This window comes from Lepidochelys kempii, chromosome 6, assembly GCF_965140265.1.
Source record: "Lepidochelys kempii isolate rLepKem1 chromosome 6, rLepKem1.hap2, whole genome shotgun sequence".
Classification (NCBI taxonomy): Eukaryota; Metazoa; Chordata; order Testudines; family Cheloniidae; genus Lepidochelys; species Lepidochelys kempii.
The window spans coordinates 12377006-12392855 of NC_133261.1; the positions used below are offsets into that span (position 1 = coordinate 12377006).

Here is a 15850-nt window from a genome sequence, read left to right on the forward strand (position 1 = left end):
TCCTGGCTCTACCCCAAGGTGGGATTGCTCCTGACAGACAACCCCTTTTCCAGGGTCCCCATGTCCCAACTGGGGGGCTTTCCTCATTTCCCTTGGGGACACTATTCCACAGTCAACAGCCCCCTCAGCATTAGGAAGCTTTTCCTGATACTCAGCCCACTCATTCCTTACACAGCCCCATCCTGTTTCTCCTAATTCCCGTGCCTTTTGGCCACCCAACACTAGCAGGCTGGCGTAGCGACACGGCATTAAGATTTACTGTAACTACCCTGCCAGCACTAGCCTCTTAGCACAACTTTGTCCCTAGCCTCATTCTTGGAAACTGCTGAATAATTTTTGCTGAAACAATCCAAAAATTTCCACCCAAGACAGAAAGCTGCTAGGACAAGTTCCTGCCCCAATGACTAAAACCCAGAAAAATTATACCCAGCTGAAAACCAGGGCTTGGAATGGGACGGGTTGGGGAACCTCCCCTTAGCGTATGTTGCAAACACGCTTCCTACAGAAACACTAGGGAGAGGATCCTACCCCTACAAAGCCAAGGGGAGCTTTGCCACTGATGTCAGTGGGGCCAGGGCATTCTGTGTTGCAAAGAGAACAAGTCTAAAGGTAGGAGATGCCAGATTGAAGGTTGCCTGTGCACCCTTCACCCCACTGCCAGTGCAGATTCAGTCCCTGGCTGTACATACAGTGGTAACTGGGGGATTGCATACTGCTTTCTCCACAGGGGCCCTGGCCCTAGGTCCCTTCAGCCCTGAATCACCCTTGTGCTCTTGGGGAGCCTGCGCTCTACACTATAGGGGCAGCTCTGTTGTGCCCCAGAACAGCACCAAAGCCTTCCTGGCTCTGTGATGTGATTTTTTTTTTAAATTCCCCCCACGCACCCCCAACCCCCCAACAGTTGGCACATCTGTTGGCTCCAAGAGACTCCAGGCAAAACTGGGACTCCTATGCGGAGATGCCCAGGCCTCGCAGCCAGGCCCCCACCCAGCCCATGGTGGCCAGTGAGGAGGCTCCAAGAGCAGAGACGATCCTTCTCCTCCAGGCTGGATGCATGCAGAGAAGGGCGGTGGGGAACTCCTTCCCTTCCTGTGGGCTGCTCCCGCTCCCACACCCACCTTGTCAGGGGCGTTCTTGCTGAGCATGAGTGGGAAGATGCGCTCATGGAGCCACTGGGAAGGAGCGCTCTTGTTGTTGCAGCCGTACATGAAGACATTGTTCTTGCGGCTGTGCCCATGGAAGTCACAGTACAGCAGAACCTCCCGCTCCTCCAGGACTCTGCACAAAGGAAGAAATCCCGAGCCAATTACACACGTGTACAGATGCATGTATGTAACCATCTGTGGCCCACAGGTGGTATCACAGACTCCTCAATTCAGGAGGAAATTAACACTCCATCCCCAATGCCGCAGAGAGCCACATAAAATCTGTCCCAGAGGGATGATGCTTCTCAGACCTGGGCTCTGCCCAGAGACAGATTATTCTGGCAAAGTTTGTACAGAGCCAGTTTTGAGCTGCAAAAATGTGCAGATGGGAGAGTTCTGCTTCAGAAGTCATTCAGGGTATGTCTACACTGCACTTAGACACCCGTGACTGGCTTGTTCCAGCTCACTCAGGCTCACAGGGCTTGGGCTAAAGGGCTGCTTAATTGCAGCATAGACATTATATAGTGCATACTAATGAATCTCAAGTAGAGACTCGCATTGATAGACAGTTGCAAACTACCTGCCCCAACTATTGCAGGAGCAGCTACCTCATTGTATGAAGCTGATGTAGTGGCCCCTTGCTATAATTTATCCTGCATAAGAAACATTAATCCTGTTCTTCAGGTTAGAAATAACAGATGCTAAAAGCCAATAAACTGAAAATCAAAGCCTGCTTTATATCTGTTAAATCCTGCTTGTTTTAGAGAACCCTAGTTGATTCAGGAAACACCTGCTAAATTCCATCGTTTGGGGCTGTGGTTACAAAGACGTATTTCATTTTTTGAAGTAAATTAGTGAAGGTGATACTTGTACGGGGATCTGTTAATAAAAACAAACGAATGGGTGCAAAAGGGAACATAACACCTGACTGTGAATTCAGGGCTAAAGGGAAATGTTAGCAGTTATCACATTTGATGCAAAAGTGAAGTGGTATCATTTGAGAATCATCACAGAATAACTGGGGAGCGGAAGAGAGAAGCTTCTGGGTTAGAGGGGACCCTGGGACACACAATAATTAATAATAAAACCTAGCTTTTATCCAGCACTTTTCATCAGTAAATTTCAAAGTGCTTTGCAGAGCAGGTCAGTCTCATTAACCCCATTGTCCCAGGTGGGGAAACTGAGGCACAGAGAGGGGATGTGCCGTGCCGAAGGTCACCCACCAGGCCAGTGGCAGAGCCAGAAATAGACCCCCAGATCTCCCGAATCTCAGACGAGTGCTCTAGCTGCGAGGCAGCACTGCCTCTGTAAAAGTAGAATTCAGTTGAAAATTGGCAGACCTGCCTAGCAGCACTACTGATATCCGTGACAGTTTACACCAGCAGACCACCTGGCCCCTGAGCTCTCACACAGCTGAGCAGCCATGGGTAGGTTTTCTACAGTTGCACATTATAAAATTTCTATTATTCTTTTTTTTTTTAAATGAGGGAACCCAAAAAATTTTAAATTCAAAGAACATTACTAAGGCTTCAAAGTCAAGTGGAGAACAGTTAGGAAATGCCAGAATTAAACCTGCCTGTGCAACCTTAACTCTGGCCCCCTTGTGCATCTATAATTACCTGATCGCATGCTGTTTTTTCCACAGGACTCCTGCCTCATTCAGTGCACAGGACAGACTGCATTCAGGTCTGTGCAGCGAACGAGGCTGTTGTCTGTAGCACCCTACCCCATTTGCTGCAGATGTAGGAGTGTGTGTCCGGAACGAGGCACGGGACTGCAGGAAGAAAATGGAGAATCCAGCTCCTTTGCAAGATTCTCCCTGGCTGGGCAAGCCACTTTCACCAACATGTCTGCCAGTGACCATTAATTGCGTGTTCTCCATTTTATAGTTGTCTGGACAGGGATACCTCAGGGCTCGTTTTTGAGAGAGCTGAGCACTTGCACTGCAACAGGGTGTCATAGGGAGCTGTGGGGGCTCAGCACTTCTGACAAATCAGCCTCAAGAGAGCTCAAGTTTGGCACCCAAACCTAACCACCAGTTTTGCCCATATTGGCCGTCATCTCTGTGTGCCTCGGTTTCCCCATTTGTAGAATGAGGATCACAATACCACTCACCAGAGAGATGTGAAGGTAAATACATTACAGTTTGCAACGCCCAGTGATGAGCATCACAGAACACGGATATGCAAGGGCAACCTTAGTAGTGTGCCCCTTTGTGAGTTTGCATTTTTGATCACCTTAATTGAGGCATTTCCTTGTTTGAGACTGAATGACTTTGCAGCATTAATAATTGTCTCTTAACTTGGATGGTTATGAATGCGCTCTCTCTCTCTCTCTCTGTATATATATTTATAATAATCTCTCACTCTTACCTTGCACTTTCCATCCGTAAATCTCAAAGCATTTTACAAAGGGGGTCATTCTCCCCATTTTACAGAGGGGAGAACTGAGGCACAGAGCGAGGAAATGACTTTGCCCAAGGATATTCAGCAGGCTAGCGACAGAACCAGGAATAGAGCCCCACTCTCAAGTCCCAGTCCAGTGCTCTACCACTAGGCCACACTGCCTCTAATCAACAGTGTTCTCTTTACCGTGCTACGTTATGGTGCCCTAGCAGCTCTGTGCTACACACCGAGGTCAATGAGCCCAGCTCCTCACCTCTGGATCATGCTCCGGGTGTGCCAGATGCAGGGGAAGGACTCCTTCAGGATGGTCTGATAGTTGCGGTTGAGATCTCTCCCGGCCAGCGAGCAGCGGTAGTTCCCCACAATCACCCCATCTGGATTGAGCATGGGCACCACCTTAAATATGAAGAGCTCACGGAGGAGCTGGGCGTCGGGGGAGTCGCTCAGGATGAAGTCCAGGAAACCCCTCATCACCCATGAGCCGTTGGTCTCCCCAGGGTGCACCCTGGCGCTCAGCACCACGGCCTTCTTGGCAGCAGTGGCAGCGGGGTTTTGGGATGGGCTGGTGATGGTGAGAAGGTAGACGGTGTTGCCAGCCAGACTGCTGCACAGGACCCGCAGCTTGCAGTACTGGGAGCGGACCGGGTCGCTGACCACTGCCAGCAGGTAGCGCTGCAGGTCCGAGAAGGTGTAGGGGTAAAAGTGGGCAAAGTAGCAGGTGTCATGGTCATGGGGGAAGCATGCCGTCCATGTGAGACAATACATCGCCTGTCCCTCCTCGGAGCTGCACCGATAGTACCGGATGTTGCCCCCCTCTCTCCGCCAGCCCACGCCATGTGTCTGCGCATCCCTCTGAGAGTACAGGAGTGGCTTCATCCCCATGCTGTAAAGGCTCTTGGGCTTCATCAGGTTGACAATGGAGAAGCGATAGGTGATGCCTTTCCTGGTGTTCCTGACCTGGAAGTAGAACCACTGGGTGTGCTTGTTGGTGTACAGGTCCATGCGCAGCGTCAACTCATACTCGTACGGGCCTCTGCAAGGAGGAAAGAGAAAATGACACCTGGAGCAGTTTCTCCCTGTACACACATCTGTGTGAAGGACAGGAAAGGCCACAGGCAGACCTGCTCCGTGCACATCAGCAGCCGGGCTATTGGGCTCTGCTGGAGGGGTGTTAGATACTTTGATTCAAACAGCATTCCCTAGTTACACCTGTGGTGTTGTGAAAACGGAGTTAAAATGATAAGCTACCACTCTAAATTTCAGGGAGTTTCCTGGCCCTGCTTGCAAGCTAGGGGATTACTATAGGGAAGTGTGCAATCTGGTATTTCAGCAGAGATCCAGCCTAGAGTAAGGAGGGATGAGTTGGACCTCTCTGCCTTAGAGAGCAGCCTGCTTTGTCTCACTCTGCTTTTGTGTGGTACCTTTCTGGATTCTAAGCAATAAAGTCATGTTACGTTGCAACTGTCCAGCAAGAGGATTGAGGTTTCTATCTAACTTCTCTTTGTGTAGGCTATGAACAAAGACCGAGATTTCCCCTATCTCTCAACAGCGTGCTGCCCTGTGCTAGGGAATAGGTCTTTGTTCCTAGCATTCATTACATGCAATGATATGCAAAAAGCTTAGTTAAAAGGATATTCTTTAAATGGCAACTCCAGCTCTAGATCATTAGGAAATACCAGCTTCACACGTGTCCGAGCAATCTGACCTCTGCCCCCTTGTGTGTCCGTATTATGGTACAGCCTGTAAAGACACGAGCACCTCCTATTTTCCGCACAAGATGACCCATCTCAGTCAGTGCATAGGATGGCTCCTAAGCTTCCCTTCCCATAGACCCTGGTGCACAGGACACGGGGGCAGAGGTATTGGGACCGTTGCTGGCTGGCACAAAGTAGAGCAACTCCCAGGCTGCTCTAACCTGGGCCGGGACAGAGAATCCTCCTTCCCCGCTCATGGGGGCTGTGGGGAAGGGGAGCCTCTAGGCTCAGACCTGGCCCGTCAAGCCCAGTTCCTGTTCCCCCAGCCTGGCAGAGGGGCTGGTGATGGAGCAGCCAAATCTCCTCCCCAGTGATGCAGCAGGCAACCATTGGGGGAGCTGCAGCAGAGAAGGGACAGCTACAGCTCAGTGCGCTCCCAAAGCTGGGGGAGGCAGCGCCCGCTCCCTGGGACGGGGCTGATCCAAACACTTTGGAGACACCGTCCCAGTGAGGCACATCTTCAGTTCCTCTCCTAATGCCCCTGTCCTATTTAATACAGCCACCCCCCAGGGCCATCCCAGCTTCCCCTTCGCCTGCCCTCCACAGAGAGCCTGGACTGGGCACCCTGGCTTAGCTGGAAAGCTCCCGCTCCCCTGCCTGCCATGGACAGTCCCACGTCCTCTGCCCTCTCACTCACACTCGGACGGCCTTCTGGAGGTTCCCGCTCTCGAATCTGGATTCAAAGAGCAGGGTGGTGTCCTCTGGACCTTCCAAGCTGATGGCGGGAGACGTGATGGGCCCTCGCGCGCCTCCAACGCGGGAGCAGGTAAAATAGGAGCCTTTGGCCACTGCCGGGAGAGGAGATGCCCTTGTCACACCTGCAGCCTGTGCTAGACCCAGCTCCCTGCGGCATGGCCCTTGTTCAGAATCCCACTCCCCTCCGATGCAGGGCGGGGAATTTGCTCATACAGCGACTCAGGCTCTGCCCCAGTACAAGGCAGGGAACCTCTGTGCTGCAAGTGCCCAAAGCATCCCCCACTACTGAGCAAACACCCCACTGCAGCTAAACCCCTCGCTTCCCCTGCTTCACGTCCCTCACCCTCAGGCATTTTTCCCCTGACACACACGAGACAGCCCCCTCACTGCCTTCTCTGGGCTCCATAGGGGGCAGCCTGGAATCCCCAAGCCATGATTAGGGAGTGCCAATAATAATGACCCCTAGCTTTCCATCCATAGATCTCAGAGCTCCTCACAAAGCAGGTCAGTGTTACTGTCCCCATTTCACGGACTGGGAAACCGGCACAGGGAGGTGACGTGACTTGCCCAACGTCACTCAGCAGGCTAGGGAACAGAACCCAGGTCTCCTGAGTCCCAGCCCAGTGCTCTATCTGCTATGAGACACTGCCTCTCCTGCTGATGCTTGCTGCCAGGATGAGAGTGGATGGTGGTGTGCCAGTATCACATTGGCCCCCACTCTCAGGATTGGAGAGAGCGCAGAGGGATGGAGACAGAGCATGGGCCTGCTCCTGCGCCCACCTCCACGGCTTGGCCTGCAAGAGTAGTAGGGCCGGATCACGATCCTGGTCTGAGCATCTGCCTCATGGGCTGCAGGAAATGGGACTTACCTACCAGGCACAGACACATCCTTGTTACGATGCGTCTGCATCTACACAGTAAAAAATACCCACAGTGGCGAGTCTCAGAGCCCGGGTCAAGCGATTTGGGTTTGTGCCATGGAGCAGCGTAGATGTTCCCACGTGGGCTGGAGACGACCTCCAAGACCTTCCCACCTCGCCAGGTTTCACAGTCCAGCTCCAGCCCAAGTGGGAACATCTACACCGCTGTTTTTAGTCCCGAAGCGTGAGCCCCGCAAGCCCAAGGCAGGTGACCCAGGTTCTGAGATTCACTGCTTTGGGGCTTCTTCTTGCTGTGTCAACACAGTAAGAGCCCCAGAGGCAGCACTGCTCCAGGATGGGCTATGTGTGGACACGAGTCACTGGAGCCAGCCCCCAAAGATGGCCACACTTAGGCTTGGTCCACATTTTAAAGTTACATGGGCGTAGTTACAGCCATCAGCAATATGAGAAAACCACAGCCCTGCCCGACATAGCTGTGCCGACAACACCCCTGTGTGTTCGCAACAACGCCGAGGGAAGACGGCTTCTGCTGACGCAGCTAACGTTGTTTGGGGAGGGGGTACTCCTGCACCGACAGAAAAACTCCTTCTGTCGGGATAGGCTACACCTCCGCTCGGGGGCTACACTGGCAGAGCTGCGCCGGCATAGGCGCCAGTGTAGATAAAGCCAAAGGGTATGTCCATACTGGAGCTGGAGATGTAATTTCAACCCCGGATCACACCTCCAGCTCCAGGGTAGATGTAGCCCAAGTTTCCACTGTTAGAGCAGGCATGTCACGCAAGGCAGCTCTAAGCTGGGCACAGAAGGGTTAAGGAGAGTTCACTGGGAGGGCAGGGCTGGTTCACTGGAACTGGATGTCAAGAGTTGTGCTTGCTGAAGGAGCAGAGGGGGTAAAGAACACCCTACATGCCCTTGGGAGCTATTGTGAGTACCCTCGGGGACACCTGGCTGCTGCCCAATCTCAGCCTCTCTCCTAGGGGATGGTTAGAAAACCAGTAAGAGACTTGGGCCCTGCTAACTGGAGGCTGCTGGGCAGTGACTGGTGGCCATTTCCCATCTCACAGAGCCAGCAAGCCGCTTATGAGCTGAGATCTCCAGAATCTGCTTCCTGCTGCAGGACAACAGATCAGACAGGATTCAACTCCTCAACAGAGAGACACATCAGGCTGTGGGATCACTCCTGTAGGGAAGGGGTGGGAGCCACATTGCCAGGAACATTTGCCGCTAGAAAACAGAGCACAGGGAACAGTCCTGTATTGGGACCTCTGGGTCTTTCCTACACCAGCGGTGATCTGGGAATGAGGCGTGCTCTAGAAAAGCCAGCATTCAGTCATTTATAGAGGCCTCAGCCACTGAGATCCAGCCCGTTCAAGTTTTATGGTTTGACCAATGATTTCCCAATTAATGCCTGAGCAGGTCAACATTGGCTTCATTGGGCTTTGGATCTGGCCCTGGGTTAGTTTCATGTCTCACGTGCTGGAGATGAGAATTGTGTAGATCTGTCACCCGAAGTGTAGAGCAAGACTTTCTGTATGCAGCCAGAACCCCGAGTGTTTCACATGAAAACAGGGAGCTCTCGTCCCACGCTGTGTCGGAACCAGAAAGGAAACGACACCTTACAGCCAGTGTTCTCAGAGACCAGCCAGGCACAGCTCAGCCCTGCCCCAGAGCAGGTCTGAAAGGGGCTTTACAGACTCCTGGATTCCACGCCCAGGTTATCAGTGTTGTTAGTGTATGAGCCCATACCTGGCTTTATGTGATAGACCACGGTTCCTTTCTCCTTCCCCACAATTAGTGGGGCTGGCTCATTTCCTGTGGGCTGATAGAATGGCTCTGGTTCAGACGGCACCCACTCTGAGGAGACAGGGGGAATGGTTCCAGTTATTATTGCAGGGGTTTCAGATGGGAACCTGCTCCACAGGGTAAAGAAACGTGCTCTCCTGAAAAGAGCTCTGAAGCCCCTGTGCCATGTAGTAATAGAGCGAAAGGCATGACCCTCCCCACATGTTCATTCTCAGCTAGTGTCCTCTCTTCCATACCAACAAGCCTGTGATTGTGATGACCCTGTGATTTTTAATAGTCCAGTGGGGGTCTGTGTTGGGAAGGAGGCCAACTGGGTAGAGTAAATCTGCTCTGAAGGGGAAACACCTGGGCAGTGACAGAACAGCCTGGTTTCAGACCCAGCCAGTCCCCTTTTGAAGATGTGACAGTCAATCGTCGTCCACAGAATTTTAATGCAAATGCATGGAGTTAAGGGGGCAGACCCACGGCCCTGTCTGCTCGCACCTTTCCTGGGTTTCATCCCCCAGACTCACCTGTGGGAAAAGCAGGAAATGCCCATTTCAGGTCCCCCACAAGAACGGGAGACCCCAAGGGCCAACAAATACTGGCTGGAAAGTTATGCGCAGAGAGCACCAATTTGACTGCTGCGGAGGCAGAGAATTCTGGGTAATGCTGGGCCTTAGCCACGTCTCTTCCAAGGGCTGACCAGCCTCCCCGTGCCACAGAGCCCAGCTTAACTCAACACGAAACGATTCATCACATAGTGCCACGATTATTCCGCTAGGCCCCATTGGTTGGCTGGGAGGCAGACACAGCACTCTGACCTCTGGGCACCACATTCCCTGGCAGGGACTGAAAAACGAAGTGGAGCCAGAGGAGAGAAGCAAGAAAAAGATGAGCCGGCAAGGGGAGCTAAGCAATGCCAAAGGCAGGGGAGCGTTCGCTGGGTGGATCCATCCCGGAAAGAGGGGGATTCCAGAGAACAGGGAAGATTGACGAGCCAGGGGGCAAATGGCAGGAAGGGACATGCTAGACTGAATGTTGGGGTGATGACAGCGCGATGCACTAGGCCATGGAACAGTCTGTCCAGAGAACTGGGGGAGTCTCGGTGCTGGGGACTCTAACTAGACCCAGCAATGAGAGAGAGAAATGAATGGCTCTCTTAGCCAAAGCGCACCTGAACAGGTACAGGGTTTCAGCGAGGCTCTTTGGGGTGGAATTTTATTCTTCCCAAAGGAATTGAAGGCTTGTGTGGGTGCCTTGTGAAATGAAGCCTGACAGGTCTGTGCAATTTGCTGGGCAGGGTTTCATGGGTTAATGTTACCTGGTTAGCCATTAACACAATTGACCAGGCTCCTGTGGGCTCACCATTCAAGTGTGAAACCTCACTGCAGCCTCTACCCTATTGGGGACCTTATAATTGCCCCAGGAGCTCCCAGACCTCCCTGAGAGCCCCGATCCACACGCTTATGCAACAGGTGCAATACCACTTGCTCATCCCAAGTCAGACCCCCAAAATCATGAGATTGGCTTAAAAATCATGACATTTGACAACCTCCTCCACTTGGGGCTCTTGTTCTCTAACATCTGGTGTCAGCGCTGTCCAGGGTCACAGTCTAAAGCTTTTCTCTGCGACCATGAGGGCTATGAGCATCCTTTATTAAAATGGATGCTGAGCGTCTCATGCAGTCATGTGATTCCAGGATCTGGAGCTTTAGGAAACACACCATCCATTGCAGGAGCTGGCAACATTGCTAGCGCCAGAGACCTGATGGGCTGGGGAGCTCCCATGACACACATAGGGCTCCGGTTACCGAAGTCCTGACGGGCTGGGGAGCTCCCAGCAGCCCCACACGGGATGGGGCAGTGACACACACAGGGCTCCAGTTACCGATGCCCTGACGGGCTGGGGAGCTCCCAGCAGCCCCACACGGGATGGGGCAGTGACACACACAGGGCTCCAGTTACCGATGCCCTGACGGGCTGGGGAGCTCCCAGCAGCCCCACACGGGATGGGGCAGTGACACACACAGGGCTCCAGTTACCGATGCCCTGACGGGCTGGGGAGCTCCCGGCAGCCCCACATGGGACAGGGGCAGTGACACACACAGGGCTCCAGTTACCGATGCCCTGATGGGCTGGGGAGCTCCCAGCAGCCCCACACGGGATGGGGCAGTGACACACACAGGGCTCCAGTTACCGATGCCCTGACGGGCTGGGGAGCTCCCGGCAGCCCCACACGGGATGGGGCAGTGACACACACAGGGCTCCAGTTACCGATGCCCTGACGGGCTGGGGAGCTCCCAGCAGCCCCACACGGGATGGGGCAGTGACACACACAGGGCTCCAGTTACCGATGCCCTGACGGGCTGGGGAGCTCCCAGCAGCCCCACACGGGATGGGGCAGTGACACACACAGGGCTCCAGTTACCGATGCCCTGACGGGCTGGGGAGCTCCCGGCAGCCCCACATGGGACAGGGGCAGTGACACACACAGGGCTCCAGTTACCGATGCCCTGATGGGCTGGGGAGCTCCCAGCAGCCCCACACGGGATGGGGCAGTGACACACACAGGGCTCCAGTTACCGATGCCCTGACGGGCTGGGGAGCTCCCGGCAGCCCCACACGGGATGGGGCAGTGACACACACAGGGCTCCAGTTACCGATGCCCTGACGGGCTGGGGAGCTCCCAGCAGCCCCACACGGGATGGGGCAGTGACACACACAGGGCTCCAGTTACCGATGCCCTGACGGGCTGGGGAGCTCCCGGCAGCCCCACATGGGACAGGGGCAGTGACACACACAGGGCTCCAGTTACCGATGCCCTGATGGGCTGGGGAGCTCCCGGCAGCCCCACACGGGATGGGGCAGTGACACACACAGGGCTCCAGTTACCGATGCCCTGACGGGCTGGGGAGCTCCCAGCAGCCCCACACGGGATGGGGCAGTGACACACACAGGGCTCCAGTTACCGATGCCCTGACGGGCTGGGGAGCTCCCGGCAGCCCCACACGGGATGGGGCAGTGACACACACAGGGCTCCAGTTACCGAAGTCCTGACGGGCTGGGGAGCTCCCGGCAGCCCCACACGGGATGGGGCAGTGACACACACAGGGCTCCAGTTACCAATGCCCTGACGGGCTGGGGAGCTCCCGGCAGCCCCACATGGGATGGGGCAGTGACACACACAGGGCTCCAGTTACCGATGCCCTGACGAGCTGGGGAGCTCCCGGCAGCCTCACACAGGATGGGGCAGTGACACACACAGGGCTCCAGTTGCCGATGCCCTGACGGGCTGGGGAGCTCCTGGCAGCCCCACACGGGACGGGGCAGTGACACACACAGGGCTCCAGTTACCGATGTGTTGGATTTGCTCCTTGATGACTTCGCACTCCACTGGCCAGCGTGGTGCCTGCAGGGGGCCTCTCGAGGTGGGCACAGCAAAGAGACCCCGAGGCTCCCGCAGGCATGGGACCCCGGGGCCCTCAAGGTGATTGAACAGAAGCTGTTTGCTCTTGAGAAGTGCAGCCTCCAGCATGAGAGAACCTGCAAAGAGAAGAGGAGCAAGCACTAGGGACTCCGCAGCGCAGTGCGTGGCCGGACGCCCCGATTTCATAGTGCACACACACAGCAGAGCCTTGGCTTTGGCACTGCTAGGAAAAGGCTTGTGCAGCAGGACACAAACACACCTGGCACCCATGTCTCAGCAGCAGACTCTGCCAACCAGGTGGAGGTACAGGCCCCATGGCCAGCAGGCTATAGGGATAAGCACTGCTCAGCACTCCTGGGGACTCGCTGCCTAGGGCAACATAACCAGTGGACTAGGAGAACTGGTACCAGCTGCTCTTCAGTGGACACAGTGGAGAGGGCCTGCCTGTGGCTCTGTGATTCAGGGCCACCCGGCCACAGCACAAACCAGAGTTGCATGGGGGCAGCCCTAGCTTGGCTACTTGCGGAAGGTCCCTCAGGGAGTGTATCCCAATGGAGGATCAAGCCCACTGGAGCATCCCTCTGCCTGCCCAGGGGACGCCCTTCTCCCTTCCTAGGGCTTGTGAGAGGCGGCTGGCCTGAGTCTGCAGAGCCGCCTGCATCCGCGGAGCGCCCCGGCATACACTCAAGGCAGCAGGATTTGGCTTGCTCAGGAAACCTTAATTCTGACTCTCCTAGATGGGAAGGGCTGCACTTTGCCACTGGACATTGGGCATTGGGCATATTAGTAGTGTCGCCACCCAGTATCAGCTTTACTCTATTGTATTTTTAATGAAATTTCTATTAACAGGATCTTCAAAGCAGCTTTGCCTTTGGGGCATTAAGCCAGACAGCCCTCCCTGCCCCCAGTCCAGCCAAAAGGTGACAGACCGGCCAGTTCCCACTGTGGTTGCGAGGCCCTCACTGACAGGGAGGGAGTGTGAGCACGGAGATGTGGGAATGATCAGGGGACAAGGACACTGTTATCAGCCCAAAGGCAATGGGCTCAAGGCATGCCAGGGGGAGTGGCGAGGCCTTCCTGGCCAGAGAGCCATCTGCAACCCACTGGCCGTTTCCCTAGGGTAGGGCTGGAGGGAGGCTGCTTTTGTGGGAGCAAGTGGACTTGCAGTTTAAGACAGAGATGGTGATAAACTTGCCTGCTGGAAGGAGGCTCCCAGAAGTGAACCCAAGGCTAAGCCTGGCCACACTCACTCAGGACCAGAACATGCAGCTGGGGTACAAACTCCAATTGGATACTGCTACGTGCAAAACATCTCTGGGAGGGACAGCGGGGCATTGCTGGCTCCAATGGCAACCCGAACAAGCCAGGTGAGTGAGGAAGTGGGCTCCTGGCTGGGTCATCCTGACAACAACTAAACCGCTGATTCCCCCCCTTCCCCTGGGCCAGTCCTGGAGAGGGCAGACAGACAGCACAGAGCAGCCAGCTGAGCAGGGAACGACACCCACTAGCACAAGCTACAGAACCCGAGAACAGTGTCTGTCTGCTCAGACTGCACTTCCTGGCAGACTGCGAAGCTCCATAGGGCAAGCCGGCCGCAGAACAGAGCCTTTTTCCAAGGGGGTTTCTTTTTACTTTTGGAGTCTTTTCTAGGAGAATTCCTGCAACTAACTGTTTTTACCTAACCTTCCCGCGTGTGTGTGTGTGTGTGAAGTAATCGCACCGTGCTGCTAAGTCCATATTAGAAACTCATCACACCTGGATTTACCTAACTCCTAAGTAAACTGCCCCAGATTGCTCTATGCCGCCCTGGCTCTGTGCAGGTGTTAGCAAAAACCACTCTGCCTGAGAGGGGAACTTGGGGGCTGGCCCCATTGCACTGACAGGAAGTGGAGAGATTAGCTGGGGCGGAGAAAGTTGAGCAAACCATTGCATTGTTAGTGCTTCAAAGAGACGCAGCAGAATTTCTAGGGCTAAGAAGAAGGCTGCTCTACCTCGGAGAGTCGGTCTGTGTATAAGGGTTTGTGGATAAGGCTGTGTTCGGCTGGTTGCATGATGTGACTGACTGTGATCATGCAAGGATTTGATCGATTGTTGATCTCAATCTATTTTCGTGTCACAGTTATTCATTCCCACTTATGCTATTGGTAGTTCCTTGATGAAGTGTTGTAGTAGCCAGGCAAGGTACTAACAAACTTCAACAGGACTTTATTTTTTAAAGTGGAAACCTCTTTTCCAAGCTCCTGCTGCACCCTCAGTAGCTCTCCATCCGCCTCTTTTAACTCCTCCCCCTCCTTCCTGTTTCCTGTCCTTTCAGACTCCCAACAGCCAGTGCTCCCAATTCTAATAATTACAAGCAACATCTAAACACCACATGAAGCCATCAGATCTCCACTGGAACCCCATTCGATCGGTGCATAGATGAGCGTTGCAGGGAAGCACAGCAAATTTGTTAGCTTTATGTTTGTTAGTTTGTGTTCTCAGTAAAATTCATAAAAAGGACAGCGGATTGGTTTTCTCTCACTGAATGACTCAGAGGCCCAAACAACCTATAAAAGTATCTGAGAGTCACTAACCTGCACCAGAATTAAACCCCATTACCACTACACAAGTGCTCTGGGATATACAGTAGTCATTCTTTGCCAAACCTCCTCAATAGGGTAGACAAGATTTCACAGCCTTGATCAATCTACAGGGAAAAGACAGGCAGAAAACACTGGGTCTTCTTTATGCCCTGCCCAAGGAAGGGCCCCTGCCACTGCCCCCACCTTTGCAGATTCCCTTTATAAAGAAACCCTCACTAGAAAAGGGGACAGTGCAATACTGGGGTGAGATCTTCACCTCCCCAACTCTGGATTTTAGACAATTTATTCTCCACTCTCCTGGGGCAACCATTCGCCTCCCCAGCAGCCCACTAACAGGCCATTCCCCCTTAGCTCGGATAGACTCTGTGTTGCAACAACTTCCGTATCTGGGGAGGTTTCTCCCTGCTCTTCAGGGGACACCAATTGCTCTTCCCCAGATGCATGGTCTTGCAAAGCTTTCAAACCACGCTAGCTCACTTGGATGTCATCTGTTCCTTTACTTAGCCAAGATGCAATCCCCAGCCAGCAGTGTATTCTATGAAGTAGTGTTCATACCTCTGGGTGAGGGTTGCTCCATGGTTCCCCAGCTAACCCACTAACGTGGGTGTTTATGGACCCGTTTGCTATGGACCCAATCCTTCCCCTACGCCCCGCCCCTGCTGTCTGTTTCCAATCTAACGCAGCCCCTGAGTTGCAGACAGCGGCTGAACTGAGCCACTGGCTGTCATGGCCAAAGGAAACCCAGCTCCTCACGCTGAGTAGCTCACTCACAGATCAGCTTCTTCCTGTTATCCTGAAGGGAATTGCGGTCTGATCCTCCGCTCTCCTGCTCCAGCAGAGAGTATGAGCTCTTTGGCCTGCGCTCTCGTGACGCAAGGGAGCTGCTTTCAGCAGTTTTCTCCTCATCTAGGAAGGGATGTTGCTGTTAGTGCTGGGGAACCTCCATTTCTTGGGACATTTAAAGCTAGCCTGGCCACCGTGCTGTAGGGAACAATCCAGCACTGCTCCTGGGGGGTGGGCCAGATTGCACCCAGCAGGTCTTCCAGCCTACAGCTACTCTGCTTCTGAGCACTAGGGAGAGAAGGGCTAGTGGATGTAGGATCCTCTCAGGGGATCTCAGTCATTTAACATGAAAAGACTAGTCAGCCACCAGGTGCCGGAGAAGGTACTCTGCC

General features: G+C 54.0%; 1 protein-coding gene across 8 annotated transcripts in view; it reads right to left on the reverse strand.

The window, feature by feature from the left end:
• Nucleotides 1–15850, reverse strand: part of AGBL2 (AGBL carboxypeptidase 2) — a 50992-nt gene that overhangs the window by 33066 nt on the left and 2076 nt on the right. For 5 of the 8 annotated variants that reach the window (XM_073346689.1, XM_073346688.1, XM_073346684.1 and 2 more), the window contains exons 4-9: nt 15447–15581; nt 12021–12209; nt 8628–8735; nt 5942–6092; nt 3804–4583; nt 1119–1278 (exon numbers count right to left, since the gene is read on the reverse strand). In XM_073346689.1, coding sequence (XP_073202790.1) covers nt 1119–1278; nt 3804–4583; nt 5942–6092; nt 8628–8735; nt 12021–12209; nt 15447–15581 — 1523 coding nt within the window. Of the gene's footprint in view, nt 1–1118; nt 1279–3803; nt 4584–5941; nt 6093–8627; nt 8736–12020; nt 12210–14666; nt 14738–15446; nt 15582–15850 lie in introns of those variants that run through there. The other 3 variants (XM_073346687.1, XM_073346685.1, XM_073346691.1) reach the window with 3 other exon arrangements.